Below are 22423 nucleotides of genomic sequence, written 5' to 3'. Positions count from 1 at the left end.
ATTATTAGTAGTAATAGATCCAAAGGGTGTGAAAAATGCAGATACTTCCAAACATTTTCCAGAGAGACTACTTTCTCTCTTTGAGCAGTGTGGTACATTTCAACAAAATATACAGGGGTAAGGCACTGAACTTTGAGTGTTTTAATCATATAAGCAGTCCCACTGCTTATTCATATTGTACTCTGGGCATGAATCAGTCCTGTTACTAAACACATTTCTGGTAATACCCCTGCATTTTTATGCTTTTTGTTTGTTTATTTCTTTTAATTTCATCAAGCTATACAGAAAACAGGCATGAAAGGAACACCCTGAGAAGCAAAATCAGTTATGAAAAACTGGATAAAACTGCATGGAGGGATTTCAGCAGGACTTCTTCAGAAAATCTTAATCTGCAAGGGACAAAGAAACTACTGTGAGCATGAGAGTTGAGACTGACAATTACTTGGGATGCAGTCAGTCCCATGGAGGTGCAAGCTGCAAGATGAGAAAGGTCTAAATACAACAAGGCAAGTAGCCTTGAAATCTAAATTGGAGCCTTGTTTACATGGAATTTAAATATAAATGTCTCAGTTCCAGGTGGATCACAAAGAATCAACCAATGCTCATTCTGTTTTTCACAGTGGAAAGCACTGAAAGAGGCACGGAAAAGCCTTGGACTTATTCATTCTGCAATGTGACCGCAATTAGTAATGCACTCAGATTCCTGTAAGTATGTCAACCTCACCACACCGCTGAGGACATCAGCTCTGATCAAATACAGTCAGCTGAGCAAATAACCAGAGAAACGGCCTCCAAGCTCTTTGATGCATGGTGCCAGATTTCACTTCTGCATTCAGAATTAATTGCAGGCACACAGTGCTTCCTACTCGATATTGCTGTAGTTTGCAGGTGTGAAACACGGAAGCCAGCTTTTGAAATTCCACCTAGTGGAACATTGGATGATGCTGAATATCTGAAACTGCCACGGCGTTACATAAATTACTACAGTGTTTATTCAAGCATCACTTCTGATCTCTTATATTTTAACAGCAAAGGAGGAACTCATACTAATGAGAGGAAGAAAAAAAATATAAAGAATACAAATAAAACATTTACTGGTATTCTTCAGAATTAATCAAGGCAACTATTTGCAATAAGTATAGGGCCAGTAGTGCACCAGAAAAAGAAAAACAAATACGAGGACTAGATATTTGACTGATACCATCTGTAGACACATCAGTGGCCTGTCTGTGCACACTCTAGTTCTCTCCACACGAAGGGTTTTGCTCTTAATAGCAGCATGTGACTTCAACTTGTCACATCGTAGTCCAGCAATAAAAATATAACCTTCTTCTCATTATTTCTTCCTTTGAAAGCGTGAGATCACACCAGGTCTCCTGGAGTTGAGTGAAGTCAATGGGCTCCTTCACCTGTGAGCAGCCACGGCCATCACACTTCTCTGAAGACGACATCTGAAAAGTGTGGGGGTTCATAACACGCTTCTTCCTTCAGTGTGGGTACAGCTAAGGGTCCTTTTAACTTAATCCTTATGGGATTTTATTTATTCATGCATTATTCTTCCTGAAATTTGGTGACATGTGACTCTTGTAGAGCTTAGGGATATGGTTTAGTGGGGACTGTTAGTGTTAGGTTAAAGGTTGGACTCGATGATCTTGAGGTCTCTTCCAACCTAGAAATTCTGTGATTCTGTGATTCTGTGATTCTTTTCAGCCCTTACTTCCCAATATTAGATGAATTAATATTTTTCAGTGCAAATTATGCCCCCACCCTATTATTTTCCCGTTCTTTAATGACTTTAATAAACACAGTGAGGTTTACAGCACTACAGACATTTTCTCTACTCATACAAGCCTGAACCTTTTAATGAAGTTTTCATTTTAATTCCAGAAAAGGTTAAATATTAAAGGTTAAATTGTCAGCCTACAAAATATACCAAAGCGAAAAGGTGTCTGTACCCGCACAAGTTGGTATTGTGTATTCAAAAATACATTCTCCAAACTTAAACATACTCTTTCATATTCATATTTCATTGCTAGACCCTAAGTAAGAGAGAGAGAACACAAGCCCGCATGGTGATAACAGAATAATGTAAGATACTCTGGTGGCTAAAACTCCAGTATAGATCACAGAAAAAAAGACACTTTTGGAAATTATTTAAATTGACTTTAAAAGGATGTCATGAAACCTGCAGAAATTAAGCAACAAGCAATCACATGTATAAATAGAACATATTTTAACAGAGATTTCAAGTGCAGTGAGAAATTAATGTTTTTTTTTATAGACATCTGACTCCTTTTTAATGAGCTGTACTTAGTTAAATTCCTTCTTTATACTGTAGCAGTCCTAACCTTGGAATGTTTTCCTAGCTAACTTTCAATTTTTTTTATTCACCTAATAAAACTCTTTGATATTTTTTTTCCTACTGAAAAAAAAAAAAAAAAAGAAAGTAATAAATGGCCTCATGAAGCAGCCCCAAGCTTTTAGTTAGAGATCCTTTATCACTCCATTGCATTTCTCTTGATGTCAGAACATTATGCCCAACTTTGGTCGGTTGATACCAAGACGCAAAACTTTGCATATGCCTAGAACATGCTTCTTACATAGCTTCTCTTTCTCAGGTTTTTAAGATACTTTGCAGAGCTTTATTACATATGGGTTTGGTAAAAGACCTGATCACCATCCATTTATCAACATGATTTCAGCAACTCTGGCTTTGTGAAGGGTTCTTTTCACTGCCAGACAGAAATCAGACATGGGTTTTTCCAACCAAGCACAGCACAGTGGATCCTCTCAGCATCTCCACACTGGTACACAGGAGAACGTGTCATGTATGATAGAGACTCTGGGGCATCAGAGTGCGCGGTGATGCCTCCTGCGCCATCCCCAAAAGATGGCATCCATCCTTCCTTTGCTCTTCAATATAAACCCTGATTTTATCTTCCTCCCAAGAACCCAGCAACGTAAAATATTCAGTGAATGCATTTCTGATGCAAACTTATTAATGAGAGAAAACGTACACAGGGGAACTCTGCTTTTTCTGGCAGGTGGTACATCGGCTTCCATGTCATTATTTTTTGCTACGCTACACAACCCACTGTCACTTTCTGGCAAAAATTTTGATTTTCATGATCTTTACAGTGCTCCTTGAACTAGATTTAAAAAAAAAAAAAAAAAAAATTGCTTTTCTGTACAAACCAAACCCAAGTCACAAGACTCTTTCAGTCACACACAAAAATGAACCCAAGCCATGACTTATTCTCTGGGAATAATGTCATCCGAGGTGAGACAGCCTCATATCCACCACTTCTCCATACTGCTCGATGTCCTCTTGTGTGTGAGAACTGAGAGGGTCCCATGTTCTTCACAGGTGCACATGTACATCACATGCGCCCGTGCCACATCCCAAAAACTTCCTAGGTGCCATTCTCCACATTTGTCACATTACCATTAAATGTCTCATCCTCTATGGTGGGTTTCACTCTTGTCACACTGTGAGAACGGAGGGGAAAAGTCCAGCTCAGAAGTCAATAAAACCCATAAACCACCCACCTGTCAAACTACCAGGGCAATTTTTTGCAGTTGTATCAGTTGAGTAGCCTCATTGGTATGAGAATATTTCACAGCTTTACATACTTAGCTGAGCTAAGCATGCAATGATATGCATGGCAAATATGTTCAGACTTCTTGAACCGGTCTTCATAAGTTGCTTTTGGGAAGTCACACCGTTGGGAGATTTCCAAAGGGTTACAAACTTAAAAAATCATCCCCTGCAGCTCTGATGACTCACTTTTAACCAGAGTCCAGAAACTCAGGTTTCCTAATAACGCACTTCATTTAGCAAGAAGGGGTTTTGGGTGTTGGTGGGGAAGATCTGGGATTTCTTTATTTCCCTTTTACAGACACACATTTTCCTGTGGCACCTGACCACGAAGGCAGCACACCCCAGAAGGAATGTGCCTGGACTCATCCCAGGCTCTGCTGGGGCCGCTGCCCAGCCAGACATCGCTGCTCCGCATCACTGGTGTGTGCGCACCAAGCCCAGGGTGCTGCCAGTACGGCACCAGATTGATTACGTTCCTGAGCAGCTACCCTTGTCATCAAAAGCCAGCATGGTGGAGAGCCTGCCTTTAATTGGCGGCCTTCTGATGACTGGTGTGGGCAAAGTCCTCTTGCCTGAGCAAAACCCTCCTACCACTGACTCCCCTCTTCAAGGAGCCTTTAGTAGGACTCCTCTCCGGTAATCTCTCTTGTCTTGCTCTCCTGCACTTGCAAGTTACTTCTTTATCTCATGAGGTGTCTCTAGTTTTGTGAAGGAATTGTAGTGGATTCCTGAAATGCTGACTCTAACACGCAAGCATTGATGTCATGACAATAAGCCACGTGAGGATGTATGCAGTTATTTAGAAATCAGAGGTGCCTGCTTTAATTCCACACGTTCCTCAGAGGTACTGGGGGAGCAAAACCGCAGCAGCAGCAGCGCCCAGGGCAGGATGCTACCCGAGGAACATTGACAGCAGAGAGAAAGTTCAGAGGCTAAATGAAAGCAAAATTACACAGCATTCTGAATTGGAAGTGCAAGAAAAACCTCCTGTGGTTGACAGCAGGGGAGAGAATGGGGCAAAATTAGATGAAGATGTCTTGTCTGGTTAGAACACTCTGGTTTTATAGAAAGTGAGGGGGAGAATTATAACCCTGGTATTTTACAGCTTACTGAAAAACTGGAATGCTCTACTGAGGACATATTTAGGTAAATGCATCAGTCCTGAGGGGCAGAAAACCATTCCCACATACAAAGGCAGCTAAAGCCCATGCAAAGCTGCAAAGGCAGCGCTGACCAGCTGTGCTGACCAAGCAGCAGACAACGCATCTGCTGAGATCCTGCAGAAAGACCTTGCCCTCAGAGCCAGTGAGGATTGCAGAAACTCTTGCAGACAGAAATAAAAAAAAATAATAATAATAATTTTAAAAAATAATCAATTCCTGCCTGCTTGGCTGGAATATGAAAAATTCACAGAACACAGCCAATCTGGAGAGAATGTGAACAATGCATAAGGGACCAGTTAGTATTCATAGGCAAAGTGATGGAATCAGAAGAATGGTAAGAGGCTGAGGCTGAGCGGGTCTTAAAACACAGGTGGCAAACAGAAGTTTCATCGCAGGCTTCTGCTAAAGCAACCAGTGACTTGCATTCACGCAGCGATACCTGCACAGGAGGGAGAGAGGATTCAAACAGAAAGCACAGCTCCCACTGCTGGGGAGTTTTACTGTGGGAATCAGCCTTAAATTGCTAATAGTCCTCAGTCCTGTGGCAACGCCTGTAGAAATGGCAGGAGACCGAAATTACAGCAACCTGCAGGCAAATGCAGAAAGTTCAGCACCGCATTTATGATGGCAACAGAAGGGGCTTTCTGACTCTCCAGGTGAGTATTTGCAGGTTAATAACATAGGATCTCTAAACCGTTTAATTTGGAGGAAATAAGTGAAGTATCACTTTACCCTCTTTCTTTATGGGTGGAAGGAGTAAGATTGCAAATGGAGTTACAGAGTCATTTTCCAACAGGATTATCACAGACTACTTAGAAAGGTGAATTTGAGTAAAACCTCAGGACTTTTAAAGACACTTACTGTAGAATGGCTGATTTCCCTGGGCGGTAGTAGTGAGAAAATAAAACAACAAGTAATGCGTGCTACTCCTCAGCCACGTGGTGATGGGGTCATGCTGTACGCGGTGGAAAATGGCTGGGAGACATTTGGCAGCAGTGACAAAGCACGAAGTGTCTGCAGGCTACACAATATTATAACTCCAACCCCAAACAGAAATAAACTAACCTCCTGTACGAGGCAGCAGAGGTATTTCAGGATGGCAGTAAAAGGCAGGAAAGCAGAAATTTTGTTTCAGGGAAGAGTGATCCCTATATTTTGCAGAGCACAAAAAGTCCCTGTGGAGGCTGTGATCTGGAAACTGGTCCAGCTGCTGCTGAAGCCAGAAGAGAGATTACACACCCTAGCTGCTTATCACCACTTCTCTACCTCTCTCCTGTTGCCCTTCTTCCCTCCCAACAGAGGCAGCTGTCCCCTTTGTTCTGCCTTTTCCACTGCTCTGTGCCCAATCTGGTTCTGTTAAATGAGCAAGTCAGGAAAAATTCAAAATGAACCCCACAATTAATAAAGCAGAGCACCTCTAAAAGAGGGAAGGATGGGAGGGTAGGTGGTTCAGCAGTACATAAACACTGCTTTATCCAAATGTATCGTGGCCACTTCTTGCACAGCCTACTAGTAATTAAGGATGATTGGATTATTTTGCAGACCCAGGCTGTGGACAGCCAGGTATTTATCAGAAAGCTCAGCCACTATCAGGCAGCATGTGCTGGTAGCTCAGGGAGGGTGGGTGACAAATTGGCCCGTCACCCAAGACATCTGACCACCTCCAGCAGTGCACAAAAGCTGGTGCTGTCCTTCCAAAATAACTGTAGAGACTGTGTTAACAGAAGCAAGGGTTAATTTCTGCACAGCTGGGTAGGTCTGTTCATTGCCATGCTACCAGGTATCACTGGTACGTTCCAGGTGCAAAATTGTGCAAGGGTGAGAAGACACCTAATCCCCCATTTCTCAATTTCTTTTTAAGAAATTTCTTTTTGCTTTTCTTTTTCTTTTGTCACAATATTTTAAAACTCCATTTGTACATCTATTTTGAGTAAGTGGCGGGCAGAGGCACAAGCAACCAACTTCAGAGTGTCTCATGCACCTGGCGTTTCACTAACTTGCTCAGAGATGCTGTTTCTACCTCCTCGAGGTAGAGGGAGGGGAGAGTCTGTTTGTCCTGAACATGGATGAATGCTGGCTCCTACCAAACTAACAGCCAGGCTCAGCAGTCTCTGCTGAAGCATCACATACCATTTTCCATTATTCTTAATGCAGGGCTGAATTCAAGTCTGTTTTTACTTAAAACCAAGATGACTGAGTGTTTGCTAAAGCCAGCTGTTGTTCGCAAGATAGCTTGATAATTTTATGATGGTCCTTTACTAATAAATCAAACACACAGAGAGGAAGGTAATGACAAGCTAACATATGTATGCTATCTAATAAAACAAACAAAATATTAACAGAGTAATAATACCACCAGCATGACTCCAGACGTGCTCCTGCTGCCTTTGCTAAGCCCTGGTGCTAGACAAGTTCCTACTGAGGCCACTCTACATTGCCGAAAGTCTGCCTGAACAGCAATGAATTTGCAAGGGGATTACAAATGGAGCTGCTGCTGGAATAAAGACAGCAACCCTGCTCACCCTTCCCCTTTCTGAGTCTTTTTCAGTAGGTTGCCACTGGCAAAAAAGCCATCACGGTCCCCTCCTCTCTCTTCCCCCGTGTTTCTGCAGCAGATGACAGCCTGTCACCGACACAGGCAGAGCTCTACCTCAGGCTGCACGGATCGCAGCTTTACACAGATGCCCTCTGTGTCCCTCTCTGTGCATGGGGCTTTCACAACAGATGCCTTTGTTGGTGTTTTAAAAGGTAAAAGAAGCCCTAACTGCAAAATAAAGAGTATTTTCTCATCAAGGTAAGGGCACAAGAGAAGGAAACTTCTCTTTTGTTCAGACTCCAGCATTGAAACCAGCCCGACCTGATGTTCAGCGAAGGCCTGTAAAAGATCACTTTTATTGCCTGTCTCCTTTGGCAGGGCAGCAACTTCTCCCTCCAGTTACCGATGTTCTGGGAACAAGGCTGGACATGTTATATCCTTACATGGTGGCAGAGCAGACAGTTCAATGGATGGAGCTTTACAAGGCGCTCCTCTGCTGCTGCTTAGCACCAGCCACCGTGAAGTTTCCCATGAGGGCTCAAATGCTTCTGGTCTGGCTGAGAAGTGGGGCTGCCTACGAGTCAGCCAGCTGGGCAATACTGGGTGCTTCTGTTTTCAAGGGAGGCCATTTCCAGTGATAACTTCACACAATGCTTCTCCTGCTCAAAAACTTTAGAAAACCAAACTCCCTAAATTAGTCTTCAAGTGTATCAAACAGTGAAGCCTCTTTGTGGTTTATTTTTCTTGTTTGAAGGGGGAAAAATAAAGCAAAGAAGAAAAATAATATGAAAGGCAACCTTTTTTGGTTCACTCTGGGTTCAGCATACTTTGTTAGAAGAAATTCCTTAATTTTCTAGTGCTATTGGGCTTCTTTACCAAGCAAAGAATAGTGAAACTGCCTTACAAGGGCCTATTCTACTCAATGGAACCTTTCAAGAGATTTTTGTGGTCTCTTAATCTGGCCTGTAAAGAACATAGTGAAACTCCCATTACGGTGACACAGGCATTTTTTCCCCTGAGGAAGTTTACACAAGCCACAGCTCTGGTTACGGTAACCTTACCTCGGATCCCAGTTTAGAAGCCCCCCGCCCCCCTCCCCTCCACTGATGTCAGCAGAAATACCAGATCAGAACACCACACTTAAGTTGTTCTTTGAAATAAAGGGCATCATACACATGCACGGCCCCAATCCAAAGTCCACTGTAGTCATCGGAAGGTTTTTCATCAGTTTCACTGAGTGTAGACTAGACGACATATAGCATGACTCCAGCAACTTGATTTGCCCCGATCATTATAAATCTGATGAATATCACCGTAAAAGGTATATTCAGGACCCAAGTCCACTGAACTCTGTGACAATCTTGTCACCGATGTCACTGACCCCTAACTATGTATTATAACTGTAAGGAGATCATTGAAAAAAACAGAGGGGGTTATCACTAAGTAGTTTTTTGTATCTTTTCCACCAAAACTTGCTTAGTTTGTTCTAATACATTTCCTTTTTAAAGCATATGGGTTGTTCTTGCTTAAATGTTAATGAAATGACAGAGCTAAGCATACAGGAGAACATATCTGTGGCTTGCAATGATTCTCGACAAGACGAAAAACAAACCTAGGCTCACCTTTTCAATTCTCTTCTTGAGCAGGGCACCAGCTGTTGTCTGTGAGAAAATCTGCATTCCCAAACCATGTCCAGCTCCTTTTGTGTAATCACCGACCTTATGAAGCTTACGTTTTTGAACATGGTGTTTCAAGCTTGAATGATGAATTATTAATGTTTTAACCTTTTCAGCCAGAGGCCCTACGAGCTTCTGTATTCCATAAACTCTTTGCTCCAGTCCATCTAGTCTTTTAACTTGCTGTTCTGCATTCCTGTTTATATCAGAAAGAGATTTTTTCATTTTAAGGCAAAGCCTTTTCATTTCATTACTTTTTAGCTTTTTGTTTCTTTCCATCCTCGATCCAGGTTCAGATGTCTCCGCTTTTACAATCTCAATATCTTTTTCAATGCAACAGATTTCCTGAGAAACACTGTTAAGCTTCTTAAGGACATTGTCTTGCAGAGTCAACAGCTTATCTATTTTTTGTTCAAGGGAGGCAAACTTCATATCCATGATGTTAAAACTTTCAGACGTGCTGACATCACTGCTTTCAACACGAAGAATTTGGGGTGGCTCCATTGCAACATCAGGCCCTTGGTTTTGCAAAGCATTTGGATCAAATATTTTGGCCAAGTTGTTGACCTTAGTTGTAGAAGAGCTCTGCCTGCTGGATGTGGTCATTTTGCTGGCTTGTGTAGGAAGAGAAAATGCTCTGATGCTCAGCTGCTTGAGGACAATAGCAGTTGCAAAGGCTTCCCATCCAGACTGCGCAGGTATACAGGCTACTTTGGCAACTCCAGCTCAACTAATTAACAAACTACTCTCACACATTTGACTAAAACTGAGGGAAGAGACACCCAAATTATTTAGGAAGGAAAGCGCCTTGAATCCTTTCGTTTTTTACATACATATCTGTTTCCAAATGAAGCAAATAGAGAGGTGAGCATCCTAAATGCACTCGGTTCAGTGACATCAGCCCTAGCAGGGACAGAACTATTTGCACGCCAAAGGAATTTGTCAGCAAAAAGGCTACACGATATGTGAGAAGCCTCTAAGGGCAGAGACGCCTTGGCAGTGGTGCTGATGCTTTTCAAAAGCCTAGTATGTAATGTGATCCCTGCTCCGAAGAGAATAAAGGCCCTTACAGGGACCTCAAATGTGGCTGCTTGAAATTGCTACATCTTAAGGTGAGCTTTTCAGATGAAAGCCTCTATTGCTTGAGAAGTCTCTTATGCCAGGTAGGGAGTTCATAGAATTGTTAAAAACAAATACACTAAAGAAAGTAAAAGAAGGAGATGCAGATACTTGAAAAAGTCAGAGCTTTTTCTCTACCCTACAGCTAGCTCTCTACACAAGCAATTCCCTTCATAGCCAAAATCCCATTTACTTCTGTATTTATTGAGACTATACTAATTTGCCACAATTGAAGAGGCTCTTAGGTTTTACTATGATTTGGTCATATAAATTCCAAAATACAAAGTTTGATAGAGAGACACTATTCTTCACTTTGTTTGCTTGCCAGTAAATGTCTCAAAACCAGTGGTTAGTATTCATAACTCAAACAGTTTGTTTAATTTTTGCTTTTGCAAAAGGCTTTCTTTTTTTTTTTTTCAGAAAGACAACATTGGACAAAGAAGAATCAGCATGACTGGGAACAGGATTCCCCTCGGTGCAGGTCTGAATTGCTGGTCATTTTTCATGTTGGATGGAAACATAAAAGCAGATCTAAAAAAAAAATAATAAAACCGGAACTTCTCATCTCAAGACAACCATACTCCAGATGAACAAAAAGCACATTAGTATGGATCACCTTGAGGGAAAAAGGCTGTCTCTGAAATACAAAGAAAAGGTTACCTTGGACAAACGACTGCCACAGATTGACTACACATAGGTCAGTCTGCATTGGTACAGTGCCTCTTACAGAAAACAAGTAAAGTCAGCCCACTGGTTGGAAGACAGACAGACTGTTGCTCTGCTCAGAGGATCAAGAGCTTCTTCTTTGATCCCCATGATTTATTTCTTTTCCCAGCCTCAGTTTCTCCAATCTTTAAATGAGGAGTGTAAGGGATAATGAGGTAGTCATGTGCATGTACTGAGTTCTGAATATCTAACACACCAAATATCCTGTCAAAATCAGTAGATCAGTTCTGATCACAAACTGGAGCATTTTATTATTATTTATTTTTGTGCCAAGGATTTCTTTTACAGCCAGTCACAGCTGATGTTTTTAAAGTTTCCAAAGGCGTTCTCTCACAGTCATTTATGAATCAATATGTAGACAGTGTTGATAAGGTAATTCAGGAGCTTGTTCTCAGGTTACCACAGGTTAATAAAGGGAGAGAGTTCCTAGGTACATTTGTCACCTCCTGAGAGCAGCGTGTTACTGTGAGTCAAAGGTGACCTGTGTCCATGCACAACCCTAAAAAGTGGATTGAAATCTTTTCTTTACATATCAGACACTACCACCACGTGTTATTGTGTGTAGCATGTTCGCTGAGTGGATTGAGAAGCTTAAAGGATTTTAAAATAGGAAAGAGGACAGGAAAAAAATGAAGATAAAAAGACAGGGAGTTTAGAGATTCCTATTTCATGGAAAGAATAATATACAGGATAGCAGTTAAAAAAAAAAAAAAAAAAAAAAGGAAAAGATCGAAGCAAGGAATATCATGCAGTCTACTACAGAGAGCAGTTATGTTTAAACCCCTTTGCCTTCTCCCGTTCATCTCTGTTAGAAAGATAAACTAAACCCTCCTGACAGTTTCACATCTGCAGAAGCCGGTTAGACACAACCTTCCAGGCGAGGTGTTTGCATGGCTGTAAAATGGCCGTGGTTTAAAGAGCCATTTACCTTGGGTGAAGCATCCAGGCAAAAGTTCACTGAGAGCTTTCTCCTTACCCCCAGGCCTCCTGCACAAACATGAGGCTAAAGGTTTGTTGTACCTCGCCAGCCATCCAGCTAGGGATCCTGCTGGGGGGGGTGGGTTCACAGGGAAAACTGTCAGCCACCAGGATCCTTTCCAAAAGGAACATTATTTTGTAAATACATGGAAACGATAAAAAAGGAGATACAGATAGTAATGGTAAAATCATGTGTTATATTACCGTGCACAGCCACATATGTTAAACATTTAAATCTCTTCTAACAGTTGTCCAGGGAAACATTACATGAAATACCTCAAACCAGTACTATAAACACTAATAAAAGTTTTAAGCTCTGTGAGGTAAGATCCTATTATCAGGTATCTTCTGTAAAGTCCTATTGATTTAACATTATGCCATGACATGCAAAAATGCCAGACACGTTTAAAAAGTCAGCTATAAAAATGCTTCCTTACAAACTCATCACTATGTGTCAGTTCTTTCTGAAGCTGAAGTGAGCTGGAAGAGAGAACTGCAGTGTAGTGGTTAGAAAAGAAGAACAAATGAAAGAAATCTAACAGCAGCTTGCTTTCTGGACTCAGCAAGCTCCTGTCAGTAACTTCTTCGGAGCTGGGAATCTGTGAACCCTGCCTCTTGCTCTGCAAACTGGAAATGCTCATGCATGCTCAAATACCTCTCAGGAGTTCAGTGGGAGTCAATTATTTAAGGTAAAGTCTTCTGTAAAAAATAGTATTATTTAAAGGGTTTGAACATTTTTTTCTTTGCAGGGTGCAAAAGAAATATTAGAATATCTCAGAATAGTAGCAATACGCCACTGCGTCATGGAGTTGACAATATCAGCCCAAAGGCTGATACTGAACGCTGGGAATTTTTACACCTGCGCTATATAACAGAGTGCTAATCAACTGTGATAATTCACCGTATTTAACAATCTGCTAAGAGTTTTATTTATTCCATACAATCGCTGCTCAATTGGTATTGAGTTCTTTTAAATGGCTGATATATAATAATAATAAATATTATTATTATTATTATATAAAATATTTATATTTATATTATGAACTATTTCTTTTTTCCTTCAACTTCAGTGGAAAAAGGCCTTAAAGCAGCATGTGTAATTTTCAAAGTATATGAGCACCTGAAGTTTGAGAGAAATAGCAAAAAAAGTAGCAATGGAAAAGTGGCTGCTGCCATCATTTTCACATTTTAAACACCTCTACAGACATCATAAAATAGTCTGCAAGAGATGTGATAAAACTCCATACTTAGAATTAGTGTTACATTTGCATACAAGACGCATATTTAGATTCAAACGCTGCCATTAGATGCATAGAAAATGATAAAGGGCTTAAACGTGAAGACCGGGCAGGCTAGAGAAGCAAAAAGTCTTCCTTCTGCTTTCTCTCTTGAACTCAAACTGTGGTCAGTGTTATTTTCTCTGTACACATGAATATGAAAACCTGGCTAGCATTAGGAAATTACCACCGACCAGCCAGATTGCTACCCAGTTCCATTAGCTCCCTGCTTCTGAACAACAAGCCTCAGGTTCAGAGGTGCCCAGACCAAGCTCTTAGCATGTTCTGATCCAAAGCCTGTGAAGGACAGGAGGACCTCAAGCTCCGCAACATTTGTACGTCAGCCTCACAGGTATAAGAGAAAAGCATCTTAAAAAAAAATATCCTGATAGCCCAAAACATCCAAACAGTCTATAATCAGTAAAAAGAGCTAATATTTGCTTTTTTAACATACATTTCAGATATGAGAGTTTATCAGTGCAAAGAAAGCCCAAGAACTGCTTTCTGCTTAAAAGAGCCATACACTCAGTCTTCACCAGCTCTGACACTACCACTGAGAAGCTAAGTTCCCTGCCCTTTCTTCTCTTCTCCTACTGGACTCGTGTTATAAAGAGTATTCCTCCCTCTCCCCCAATTTTTAACCTGAATCTTTTCAGTTTAGCTCAGTTCTTCACATTTCCCAACTGTTAAAGGCCCAGACAGAGCACCTCATAAATTTACGGCTGCTGGCACCAACCATTTAAACAAGAGCACGAGTGGAAATGTTTGAGTCCTGGAGTCTAATTCCAACTTTTTGGGCTGTAAGCTGTGCAACACGATATGCTGAACTGAACTTTATCTGGAGAGTACAGTACCAGGCTCATCTATCTCAAATTGGTCTAAACAACATATCCCCCAAACTCCCATGCCTGGTTTGATATTTTACTATTACGGAGGGTTGGGGTGTCTTTCCAGTGCTTTTCTCCCCCAAATAAAATGGGGATGCCTGCCATGCAGGAGTTTGCAGCATGTGTGTGACGCACGCTCCACATTCCAGCCATTGCTCGCTCCTATGTGTAAGCAGCATGTGTTCTTTTCTGTATTTACATCCTGGCAAGGATCAGGTTTGCACAGGGCATATATTGATGGGGAAAAAAAAAAAAAAAAAAAAGTAAAAAGGAAAGTGTGAACAACTAGCTTTGACTTACAAGTGTTAATTTAGACCAGGCCACTGTGACCTCCACTTTCAGAAAAAGAGACATTAGAAACACAACCTCCCCAGTCACTCAGTGATTAATTATACGCATTTTTATACAACCTAGGTAAGAGTGGATAGGATGAGATGTATTTTAAGTTATATCCATACTGAATCATCCTGTACACCTATTGTTAAAACTGTGGGAAGACCTGGAGGAAAGACAGCTGTCTTTATGCTGCTAAAAGGCAGCATGTAGCAAATCAAGTTTTTCATATAAAAGCTTGGCTTATACATTCAGCATTTTAAAACTTCCAGTGCTGAAACTCCCATAATTTCTGTAAGCAATCTGTTGCAGTGCTGACAATTTTCAATGTTAGAAAGATTTCTTAATCTAAATTTCCCTTTGTGAAATGGAAATTGTTTTTTCCTTGTCCTATCTATGGATGACAAGAACAGTTTATTGTCTTCTCCTTTTTAGACACCATCTACTACTTGAAGCTTATTATTACATCCCTCTCTGTCTTCTCTCTAATATACATGTATATTCTACACATAAACTCATTACCAGTGTGAGTGGACAGCATTTTGTTGAGAAAAAAGGGAAAATGCTCATGAATATTTTTCTTAAAAAGCTGCCTACCTACTGAATAGAAAGTGGACATATTCAAGAGCGGGGTGGAAGGTGCAATCATTTCCTCTGTGAAAATGGTACAGGTCAGCTTCTTATGTTGTATCTTCTAGAAACAAAAGTAAGATTCGGCTTCCCTTCGAACATTTTGATTTCCTCTTCTATTAAAAATAATAATAATAATAATAATTGCTCAAATCCCTAAAATAAAATCTCAAAAGAGATGAAAGAGACATTTAGAAATAGGAGTTAACTTTTCAGAAGCTCAGACAATAAAATAATAATCTATTTTTTTTAATGACTTAAATTAAGATCTTTGTAAAATTAACTTCATCTACAACTTCCTTGTTCTTCTGCCATCTTTTCCCAAGTTGTTTATTTTTAATCCTTTCAGTGTCTATTTCTAACCTTATAGTACATTGCTCTATATGTCTGGGACTTTCATGTTCTTCTTCCCTCCTTAAATATGAACTCTTTCCAGCAATCTTGACCACCTTCTTGTCTTCAGCTTTTATCCTAGGGTTTATCTGTATTATCTGTATTTAATGAAAACTTAGCCATAAATCAAAAAAGAGCACTGAATATGTAAGACTACTTTTATCAAGTTCTACTACAAATGCACCATTCTAATGCTTGATCTTTTGCAAATAAGCAATAACAATCTTTTTCTGAAACTATGATCAAGGGAGATGCAGATTTTTTTTTTCTCAGATTGTCCATAGAGGTGCTTATTTTGTGATTGGACTGGCCTTAGGACTTAGCAGAGAAGTTCCAATAATATTGTGTATCTTTTAATCATCCGTTGTATTTTACAGACAAAACATGTATTTGTATTTTTCCCCATTGTGATAGTGGTCATAAGCTGTAGATATCCCTAGCAAGAAGACTTCCTCTTTTAATCATTTGCAAACAAGGTGTTTTGAGGAGGACCGTTACATCATTTACAGAATATTTATGTAGAAATCTCCACAGCCTCAAATTAGAAACAGCTTTGGACTTTGGGGAACAGGAGAGCCACTATCTGAAACATTGAGGGATTGCATATGCTAGTCACGAAGCAGAGAAAGTACTGTATACGGTAGTGCACAAGTGAGAATTAAAGCATGTCTGCTCTTTCTCTAGTACACAACAACATCTCCCTGGGAAACAATATAAGCTTACTGCTGCTCAGCTCTGAAACAGATTAGAGAGCAAGCATGAGAGCTATGAAACAGATTCAGAAACTCATGCTGTTTACAGAAAGTTCACAGATGTCAATGATGGTAGAAGAGGAAAACCATTTTCTCTCCCCGCTGCCAACCCCCAAAGGAATCAGGGAATGTATCCAAAATGATACATTTCTACAATCAGCAGTCATGTTGGACTCCTTCACCATGGGGGCTGAAATAACTGTATGGCTAAGATTAAGTGACATACAGTGTCATAAGTGATATACATTTATGACTCCCCTGCGGACTGCCCAAAACATTAGTCTGGAACTTTAGTCAAGGTCAGAAAAGGAAACAGCTTTATACAGGGCAGGAGCATACAGCAAGGGAAGTCTGGCACTAAACTTCATGAGGTAGGACTAGGGAATTTACTGCTCCACAGGGCTCTCTGCATACAACTACTCTACGACCTGTTAATTAATTATGAATTCTGACTTCCTTTGCTATAATGGCCCTGCTAACTAAGTACCCTGGAGATACCCTAGTGATAAATCTGGAGAGCAAGTCCCCAAAACAAACTGCAGATTGAGCCCGGCTATAGTTCAGCGATCAATCTGCAGATGCCATGCAATGGCCTTTCAGAAATACCACCGCCTTCAAATTCTGAAGCTCTCTGAAAGCGTTCCTACAATCACCTTTCGCGTGAAAAAAAAAAAAAAAAAAAAAGAAAAAGAAAAAGAAAAAAAGAAGGGGTGATGTTCCCCATACTGTGGAGCTCAGAAGACCTCTTTTGTAGGGGAAAGTATTTGCTCAGGAGAGGCAATCAACTGCAAGACACATGGTGCAGCGTGTGCACAGGTCAAGCACATCTTACAAGGCATCCCAGAGTTAACAGATTTCTCGGGGTGAATAAGAACTGCACAGTGCACACAGAAGCCACTATAATCAGCATCTGTATGCTTAACAGCTGAAGCTGAAGGTGAAAGCACTGCATCACTGAAGTTCAATCACCATTGACATTTCTCTGTTGAAGGTCAGTCTCCACTATCATCATCTCCAGCTGTCAAGATACCACCTCAAGAGTCTCACCTCTGCTTGGCTGTCCCCATTTTACTACGCTAAGAAACAAAACAAACCTCAAAACCCAGAGTTTTTTAAGGCTGAAAAATACTGTGTGATAAATTACCCCTTAATAGCATAAAACTCTATTTCCAGGAAGCCTGTTTAAAGGAAAATTCCTGACTTTCTGAGGCTAAAGCAGAGGTGTCATAACTCTGAAACAGAGCAATGAAAGAAGTACTGTCTCCAGGTGCAGCAGGAGCTGTACCTCATTTCATCTGCTGGGTAGACTGGTTAAAATCTTTGGTAGCAATCCAAAACTTTCTGGCAGCTAGCATCCTGTATTAAAATTTATAAACCACGAAAGGCCTTTTCTAACAAAAAAGTTAATTCAGGATGGATAGGCTGAAAAGACTTGAAAGGGACAGTCATCAGAAGTGGTTATATGGAAAATTGGATGTAAGTAACACCTTTCGCTCCATCAGAACATACTAAAAATACAGCAAATGTAATTTCAGTGAGAAAGGGAAACTGTATTGATTGAAAGTTCTTTAAAAGAGCTGTGGAGAAGAGCCCCCAAGCTGCCTGGCCTGTTGGGAGGTAGGAGTTTTACAAAGGATTCATTATCTCCTCCAGAAGAAGCATACCAACAGCTCAGGTGGAGCTGTAAAACTTACCTGTCACCCAGTCCCTGGTAACGGGAACAGTGGGCATTGTCTGTGGTGGCTGCCCACCCAACAGGCAGCATCGACAAAAAGAGCAGGTGGGACCCGTGGGTGTCTCAGGCTGTCACTGACCAGCTAGGTTTGTGAAGCTGATCTTTAAAAAGCAAAGGCAATTACTTCCAGATTCATTAGAAGTTAACATACTCCTTTCTTTACTTGCTGCAAAGACAACAATGCCCAGGCTAGCGAGGGTCCCAGTGTGGCTACTGGGGGAACGTAGTGCTCTTCTGCTGAACTCCTGCTGCTTCATTTTCACCTGTGGTGGGTGGTTCATTCCCTGCTGTGAGACTGGCCATGGAAGTGCAGAAGTGGGAAGAAGGGTTTGGGTTTTTTTTGCTTGCTTGTTTTTTAAAATGCCAGTAAACTCTCTCCACAGCTACTATTTGGCTATTCCTGCATCACATACTCACTAAGAAATTATTTTACCCTGCTCTGCTGCTAAGGCACTGCACCAAAACCAGGAATCCACTCATTCTGCAGGTGAGCCACAGCATTGCTTGTTTACCCAGCCAGGCTCTGCTGAAGCAAACACTTTTTTACCACTGTGACTGCAGCGAGAGTTGGAATTAAACAGATTTTAACTAGTATATCAGCATGAAAAGCCACATGCAGAAAACACCTTGCTCCATCTCGTCTTCTAGAAAGTCTTTTGTGAAATCTGTGGAATAAATGGCACATTCATATTCAGCATGTATGTCAGAATCCAAGACTGTGTAGAAGAAGAAGAAAAGCACCCTGAAATGCATGTACTGAAGACCAGTGTTTTTAGGGAAGGGGTAATTTGAGCTGATTTTATATGTAAGCTTTGCCAATTTTGGTGTATAGTTGTTGATATTTTAATAGTTTGTAAATTGTACCTGGCAAGTTTCCATAGCATACATTTATGCTTTAGGGGTGAATTCTAAGAATAGGTGTTACATAAAATTAAATTCTGAGCCATATTTAAAAGACCTAAAAACCAAGAAGTTAAATATTACAGATTTCCTACGTTTTGATCCGTTTGTTGCATACCAAAACAAATAGCCCACTCTGCTCAGTTTCATATAGCGGAAGGAAAGGACGTGAGGTAAAAGTCACAGAAATCTCCCTCCCTCTCTCCCTATCCTGCCCGTGGTACAGGTGCTAATACTGCTTTGTGATGGTGGATATTCTCAGAGACAGAAATGCCTTTCAGCTGTGTCTTCTTTTGTAGCTATTTTCTTCCCCACGGAGTGATCATCCCAACAAAATGGGGGCATTTTACAGCTGAACTTCAAAAGCCATCACAACCACCAAGCCTCACAACCACCACCTATTTTTGTATTGCTGAACCCCCACATATTCCGACTAAATGATCATTCCAGGTGCCTGGCCACCTGGCTGTAAAGATTAGCCACAATCAGTGTCCAGCTGAAGATATTCAAGGAAATGAACAATATCAACATCAAGATCAAGCCATTAGAAAGATCCTGTGTGGGACTTCAGTTTTCAATTACCTGGTGAGATCTGAGAAGTGACGTAGTAGCTGGCAGGACAATAATATACAAAAAAAAAAAAAAAAAAAAAAGTCAACACTATCTTCTATGTTAAAACTTTTTTTCTCTCTCTTCATAAATAAATAAATAAGTAAAGTCAAACTTTAACAGTTCAACTTAAAAATTCCAAAAATGAGCATCAGTTTTGCACTTAATACTGTGAGCACATTCAAATTAAAACATTTCCAAGAAAAAATAAAATTAAAAAAGATGTTATATGTACGCTAAATATATTGTTATTACCACTTAGACAAATACTAGGGAGAGGGGTCTTGCTGACAATTACCTACTTTTTCTAGCTGAATAGAAAAACACTCAGATCTCATTGATTTTTAGGGGTCTTGCAAAAAAGACTTCACGGATTCTGTTCATTCATACTTTCTCTGAATATTATATTTACTTGGAACTCATGATCCTGGAGGGCATTGAGTTGGGGCAGGGTTTTCTTTGCAGATAATTCTCTTGCCTTCAAGAGCCTGTAGTGGCACTGTCAGGTGAACCTCCGCACACTCATATTTTTTTCTTCTGTGCTTTCGCTTCACTCTGTGACACTCTTTAGGCAGACTAAAATCAGCAAAGAACCTGATTAAATGGAATTAAGTGAGTAACACAAAGGATGCACTCAATGGGAAGGAAGAAAAGTCCTGAGACTCAAAATGCTGTGAACAGTCTCCTGTGTATTGTCCATGAAGGTTACTAAAATATTCTGTGTGAACAGATGTTAGGACAGTCTATAAGAATGAGGGGAGAAACTCTGAGGTTGCACATTCATCATTTTTCAGCTTCTCAGTGCTTTTCTTGGGAAGCAGAGCTCCTTTAAGCAGGCCAGGAGTAAAATAACAACTTGATTGTCTAGTAAAGAAGATGAGCTAAGGTTTTATTTCATAGAAATGCTGCAAGGAAACTGTTGTCAGAGGACAGTTTGGGCATCTGATGAACACAGTGACCCAAAAGACACAGCTGGATTACAGCACCTATCACTGAAAAATTTTTTTCCCTACCTTAATGTGCAGGATATGTAAAATCATGCAAGATTTAAGACTCTTGGCCTTTGGGAGAAGCCCAACTGGCTGAGCAGAAAGAGTGCTTCCTTTGGCCAACCGTAGCTTTTCCCAGACAGAAGTTTCTTTTCAGAGAAATTTTATCAACATGCTGGACTAGTCTGTGGTTTGAATAAACAATAAAGTACACCAGTGTTACAGAAGCTGGCTAAATAAAACAGTCTACCATTACTGATTCGTTAATATTCCACTGCTGGAATGGTGTGTTTCAGCCTGTAAATGCTGAGGAATTACTTTTTTTTTTTTTTTTTTTTTTACTTTAAGAAATAAATAATTTATTAGCATTGCATTGCTTGCACTGATACCACGTATCATTGACACAACTACAGTCCTACTTCTGAAACACCTGAATTCATGTGACTACCAGAGTTTTTTTCTTTTTTTTCTCTCCTTTCTTTCTTTATTTTTTTTTTCCAGAAGATGTAAGGCAGTGTTTCATTAGACTTTGAAGGACTCCAGTAGTCAGCACTATTAAACCAGGGTCCAGAATGAAAGCCTCGTGCTAATAAAATGGCTTAAGTGCATAAAGCAAGGTACATTTTCCCAACAAGTACAGGAGAACCAAACCAATACACTCAACCTGCCTGCTCCAGAACTCAGCAGTTGAGCCATTCCTTTGCCAAAATGCACACATTGTGCTTCCTTTTCTCACCTGCTCCAAATTATAATTCAGTTACAGTGCACACCTGCAGGCTACCGACCCAGAGGCTTTAAGCTGTCGCTAAGTCCGTGCTGTGGGATTTGGAGTTGGGTTTATGACCAGGACTTTAAGCTAAGGACACCAGAACTGAAGTATGATCCATTTAGGAAGGAACTTCCACATGGGTGGCCAGAACAGGTGCAAGGCAACCTTTGCTAAGGGTAGTCATGTTTCAGTGTGCTTCACCCCCTGGTATCATTATGTGCATCCAGAAGCATTTCTGACTGCTCTTGGAGAAATCTCAGGGAAGAAGTTTTGCCTGCTGTTTTTTCTTACTTGTGAACTTCTGAAGCCCTGCTTGAACATTCAGGTGGAAACAACTGCACTGAGATGTTATAGGAGGGGGAACTCCTCAGAAGCTGTAAAGTGGCCATCCTCTGAGCCACTCAGAGAGGACTCCAGCTGCATGCACTGGCTGGTAGTCTTTTAGTGAAGCAGGTGGCTGGAGCAAGCGCTACCTTCCAGAGAACCTCAGTGCTCTCCCAGAAACACGTTCAGCTAATAGGAAGAGAGGGAAAAAGTTCACACCCTTACCATTCCCACTTGGCCATGTAGTTGGCCCAGTCACTAACTGGTTTTCTTATCTTATCCAAGAACAGAAAAGGGGGTGATGATGGTCTGCTTGCACCTGTAGGTTCTCATGCATGAGGGGGACCAAAAGCTATCTCTAACTTTGCGTAGTTGAAAGGAAAGAAACAGGAGAAATGTCAGGACTCCTGCTGCATTGTACAGCTGATAACTACCTGTGTTCTGCAGTACTATAACATTCAATAAACCCTCACAAATAGGAAACTGACTTGAAAAACCAGCAGGATTAAGAAACATTATACTTATGCAATGTAAGAAAAATGAAATTCTTGAGGAGCCTGATCTTTTGCACTTATTGACGTTTTCAGACAGCATTGTTTTCCATATTAAATAAATAATCAAATAAGCATAACATTGGTCAGAATAAGTTTGTTGTATTTATGTTAATGAAAGATTAGTTCTGAATTCCCAAGTGTCTAGTGACTCTGCTTCTGGGACAGGGAAACACGAGAAGAACAGTCTTGTTATGAAACAAACTCTCCTTTTACCTCAGAGGACCTCTCCCCTCTTCCCCTGACCTATCCTCATCTGCTCACTTCTTCTATTTACAGAACTCCATCAACGTTACTCACTCTAATTTGATCACAAGTTTTTGGGCTCCATACAGAAACCACCTGGCCAATTTCCACGGCCTCTGCTCTGTGGAAGGGCAGAGCAGAGGATCAAAATGGTCCTTTCTCACTTCATGCAGTGGTGGAAGCTTATATTGTAGGCTGTTTTTCTTTTAAGCTCTGTAATATCTTTGGA

At 40.7% G+C, this 22423-nt stretch overlaps 1 protein-coding gene across 8 annotated transcripts in view; it reads right to left on the bottom strand.

The window, feature by feature from the left end:
• The window catches only part of MYLK4 (myosin light chain kinase family member 4), a 74792-nt gene that overhangs the window by 16774 nt on the left and 35595 nt on the right, over positions 1–22423 (bottom strand). For 2 of the 8 annotated variants that reach the window (XM_035316323.1, XM_035316324.1), the window contains exon 1: positions 8923–9928. The exons of 2 other annotated variants lie outside the window; for them this stretch is intronic. In XM_035316323.1, coding sequence (XP_035172214.1) covers positions 8923–9582 — 660 coding nt within the window. In that variant the 5' untranslated portion in view covers positions 9583–9928. Of the gene's footprint in view, positions 1–8922; positions 9929–22423 lie in introns of those variants that run through there. 4 more of the 8 variants (XM_035316320.1, XM_035316321.1, XM_035316322.1 and 1 more) reach the window with 3 other exon arrangements.

Source organism: Oxyura jamaicensis, chromosome 2 (genome assembly GCF_011077185.1).
Source record: "Oxyura jamaicensis isolate SHBP4307 breed ruddy duck chromosome 2, BPBGC_Ojam_1.0, whole genome shotgun sequence".
Lineage (NCBI taxonomy): Eukaryota > Metazoa > Chordata > Aves > Anseriformes > Anatidae > Oxyura > Oxyura jamaicensis.
Note: the sequence above shows the minus strand (reverse complement) of the source record. Positions and strands in the feature narration are given on the sequence as shown.